The sequence below is a fragment of the Notothenia coriiceps genome, unplaced genomic scaffold (assembly GCF_000735185.1).
Source record: "Notothenia coriiceps isolate Sejong01 unplaced genomic scaffold, NC01 NC01_scaffold00025826, whole genome shotgun sequence".
Lineage (NCBI taxonomy): Eukaryota > Metazoa > Chordata > Actinopteri > Perciformes > Nototheniidae > Notothenia > Notothenia coriiceps.
This window is the reverse complement of record NW_011358527.1, coordinates 632-4682: the sequence shown is the minus strand read 5'-3', so window position 1 is coordinate 4682 and position 4051 is coordinate 632. Positions and strand designations below refer to the sequence as shown.

The following is a 4051-nucleotide window of genomic DNA, read 5'->3' as shown; positions in this document are numbered from 1 at the left end:
TATTGATACTGTTAATATACAATACTATTACTAACACGACTCACAGGAGAGACCGGGGTAACCGGGGTAACCGGAGTAACCGGGGGACATCTGAGGACGTATTGATACTGTTAATATACAATACTATTACTAACACGACTCACAGGAGAGACCGGAGTAACCAGGGTAACCGGGGTAACCGGGGGACATCTGACACCTGATTATTTAATGTCTCTCAGAAATTTGCATTTTTTCGCAGTTTTCTGAAATTTCTCTCAGAATTGAACTTTTGTTTTAGTTGTGATTTTTCACATAAATGTACGTTTTTTTTATATTACTTCCTTTTTTATATTTTAAATTAGTTTAAAAAAAAAAAAGTTCAAACGCGAGGACATGTGAGGACGTATTGATACTGTTAATACACAATACTATCACCAGCAGGACTCACAGGAGACGCTGAGTCCTGGGAAGAGTTAATGGATGACTGTTAGTTTTGTGGACGGCGTTACAGGAGGACATCTGGGGAGCAGAAATAAAACGCTCTTCAGGAAAAGTGTTTCCAAAGCGCTAACAGATCACAGACCGTCCTGTGATTAAAACCAGCTGACAGGAGAATCAGAGGCACTGAGAACAGAGGACTTGATCAACGAGTCATTGAAGGAAACTGAAGCTGTGAAATACAAACGGATTTGACAACTTTAGTTTCCTTCAAACCTCTTCCTTCTTTCTGTCCATATGTTTCTGTTTGGTAGTGGATGGGTCTATTAAAGGGAGCTCCAGTGTATTATTTGGAGTCTATAGTGTTGTGATAAAAAGTGGAACTAGAGTCTCACATTATTTGTATTTGAAACACAGCCAACAATAATTGTGAACATTTTAAAACGCAATGATTGTCTCCGGTCGCCCAGAACAGCTTTCCTCTCTGGCAGATGAATCCTTATGGCCAACTCCATTTCTCCTTGGATTGTTTATCTCCACAGTCCCTCAATGTTTGTAGAAATGCAGGAAATGGGATTTTGGATTCAAATCGAGAACATTTCTCCGGTGGAGGACCCCCAGACCTCCTCTTTGGTGACCCCCCCCCCCACTCCTCAAACCAGATATACACCTTGTATATATGTGTATGTATTACCTGCACATACATGTGGATATGCACTGTGTTTCTCTCCATGTCTGCACGTTTTATATATATATCTGTTACCTGCACTCCTCGACGTCGTACGCGTGCCCCATGGTGCTGAACTCCACGGTGGTGGTCTCCATCACGATGTCGCTGAGCGCCACGCTGACCATGTGACTATCGTAGATGGTTCTGATGCTGATGCTGTCGAGGTCAGCGAGGGTCATCAGGAGGTCGTCCCGTGTCACCGGTCGCCCGTTAGAGTGCTGCCACTTATCCTGCAGGCAGGACACACAGCTCGTTATCGATCACACACCGGGACGCATCGTTACAAAAGGACTTGTTAGAGTTTGATATTAAAGGTCCCTTATTATGCAAAATGCACATAGTGATGTCTTTTATACATCACTATGTGTCCCCGGTGTGTGTCCGCGGTGTCCCCCCGGTATGTCCCCGGTGTGTCAGGAGACTCACAAAGTGATGTCTTTTATACATCACTATGTGTCCCCGGTGTCCCCCCCGGTGTGTCCCCCCCGGTGTGTCCCCAGTGTGTCCCGGTGTGTCCCCGGTGTGTCCCCGGTGTGTCCCGGTGTGTCCCCAGTGTGTCCCGGTGTGTCCCCCGTGTGTCTCCGGTGTGTGTCCCCGGTGCGTCCCCGGTGTGTCCCCGGTCCCCCCCCGGTGTGTCCCCAGTGTGTCCCGGTGTGTCCCCGGTGTCTCCCCGGTGTGTCCCCGGTGTGTCCCGGTGTGTCCCCGGTGTGTCCCCCGTGTGTCCCCAGTGTGTCCCGGTGTGTCCCCCGTGTGTCAGGAGACTCTCAAAGTGTCAGGAAATAAAACCCTCTCTCTTTTCCTCCGTACCCACATCTCTAGAGACGGGGGACCCTTGTGGTAAACCCACGAGAGAAAAAGCATTTGAGCTCCATGCTGTTTCAGAGATAATCCTTGATGTGGTTTAGAACATAATTCTTCAGACCCAGAATCAGCACTTTAGTAACAGGGATGAAATAGAGGGGTGGGCTAGAATGATCTGTTTGGTGTGTGCATATATCTGAGACCTTTAGTATATACCTAAACACATTATAAAGGTTTCTGGTACCTCAGTGAAGCTGATCTCCCTCTGGTTCGCCACCTGGGCGGGGGTGGGTTTTCCTCGCTTGTAGACCAGCCGGCGTCCGTTCCCCACCAGGATCACATCGGGCTTCTCCACCGGCTCTGAGAGACCGCGGGCCAGAGTGTAACGGATCTTAAACTTCAGAGTTCCGCCGTACGAGTCGATCTGGAGACAGAATAGGAGCCTGTGACTTCAGACTCTCATCGATGAATCTACACTGTGTGTACGCATGAGAATAAAAGCCTTCAATCTTTTGACGGGGAACTGGTTCATCGCTCAGGAGGGTTTCAGAAGCTTCAATCATCCCAACAGACTGGATCTGGGACAAACCGTGGATACACTCTGGAGCCTCAACGATGTAACCCAGTATGCTGGATCGGTCCCTGTATATCGGGCTAACAAACCAAGCAGCAGCTCCTGCTCAGGGCTGTGTTTAGATGTTCTCAGCCTGAGTTGAGACACGGTGCTTCTATAAAAGAAGGACATTTGTGTTTCTTTGTTGTAACAATGGTTTTCTTGCTCCTCAGGTAAGAAAACAGGCTTTCCAACGATATAAGATGTGTTGCCAAGAAGCATTGTTGTTAAGTGTATATATGTATATGTGTATAACTTCTGGATACCTCAAGGAGCAGACTGGAGACAGGAGCTTGTGGTTTGGGGTGTTTTCATCCAACCCAGGCTGTTCATATAGTGACAGACATGACACCACCACTTACTGGCTCTCTTTGGGCAGCATGCCTCCTCATTAAGGGTTTCAGGTTATATAATCAAATGATGCTGCTCTCTGCAGCTGGGTGATCATGTGTATGCACTGTTAGTTAATCCAGCAGTGGTTTGAAAGTGAACAGCGTCTGCATGACCTGGGGACGACCCCTGGAGATGGGTCGGGAGAGGCCAAAGCAATGAATAAAGTCAATGACAAACCCAACTTCAAGTTTCACGTGTCTCTCACCGTGAGCTCAGCAGCTGCAGGGCGGATAAGCCAATGAACAGCTGGAGTCCTCCTCCAGCTGAGCAACATGAATATATAGAGGACATCAAACTAATACAGCTGATCAAACAGTGCCAGAGGATGTTTTGAGATGTGAGAGTAAAGACAAACACAATAGAAATAGTGCCAGAAGAGTCTGTGTACAAGTACATGGAATGATATATTAGATGCGTCATTTGGAAGATAAATAAATGGACTGTACTTATATAAGTATATATAGTATATAAGATGCAAGCAGATGAACGTGTCTGGATGCTCTTAACAAAGCTCAGGTGTGTTCTGGAGGTCTTTAGACCTCGTCCTCACCTTGCTCCCCAGGAAGTGGCGGGGCAGCGTCCAGAAGGAGTCGAGGTTGAGGAAGCGTCGGGACAGATCCACCAGCTGGAACTCCTGCAGCTCGGGGTTCACCAGCAGCTGGGTGGAGGACAGGGGGGGGGTGCCGGGGCGCGAGGGGTACGACACGTTCACCCCTGCAGGAAGAACCACACCGTCAGCATCACTCAGCCGCCACAGAGAACAGAAGTGTGTCACTGCATATTCAAATCAGTTCACTCCTGTATAGATATACGTCTGCTCCGTGCCTCTGGAGGCCACGTTTCAGTCTGGGTTTTCTGAATTGGGCTTTTCGATTTTGTTGTGTTTTAAAATGAGGTTTTTCAGTCGGTGGCTTTAAGTATGGTTTCATTGTCTCGCGCTTTTACATTAGTTTATTTTTGTCCTGTCGGTTTTGTCTAAATGTATTTATGCTGCTTTTTTACATACACCGAACAAAAATATAAACCTAACACTTTTGTTTTTGCTCCCATTTTTCATGAGATGAACTCAAAGATCTAAAACATTTTCTATATACACA

General features: G+C 47.1%; 1 protein-coding gene across 1 annotated transcript; it reads right to left on the bottom strand.

Moving 5' to 3' along the window:
• Positions 1–134: 134 nt before the first annotated feature.
• On the bottom strand, positions 135–3668 carry LOC104956299 (basement membrane-specific heparan sulfate proteoglycan core protein-like; the record flags this gene model as incomplete). Its single annotated transcript, XM_010783770.1, has 4 exons — positions 135–189; positions 1181–1377; positions 2193–2372; positions 3505–3668. Coding segments are annotated over 4 exons (596 nt in total), but the record flags the coding sequence as incomplete, so codon positions are not given.
• Between the last annotated feature and the right edge of the window lie 383 nt (positions 3669–4051).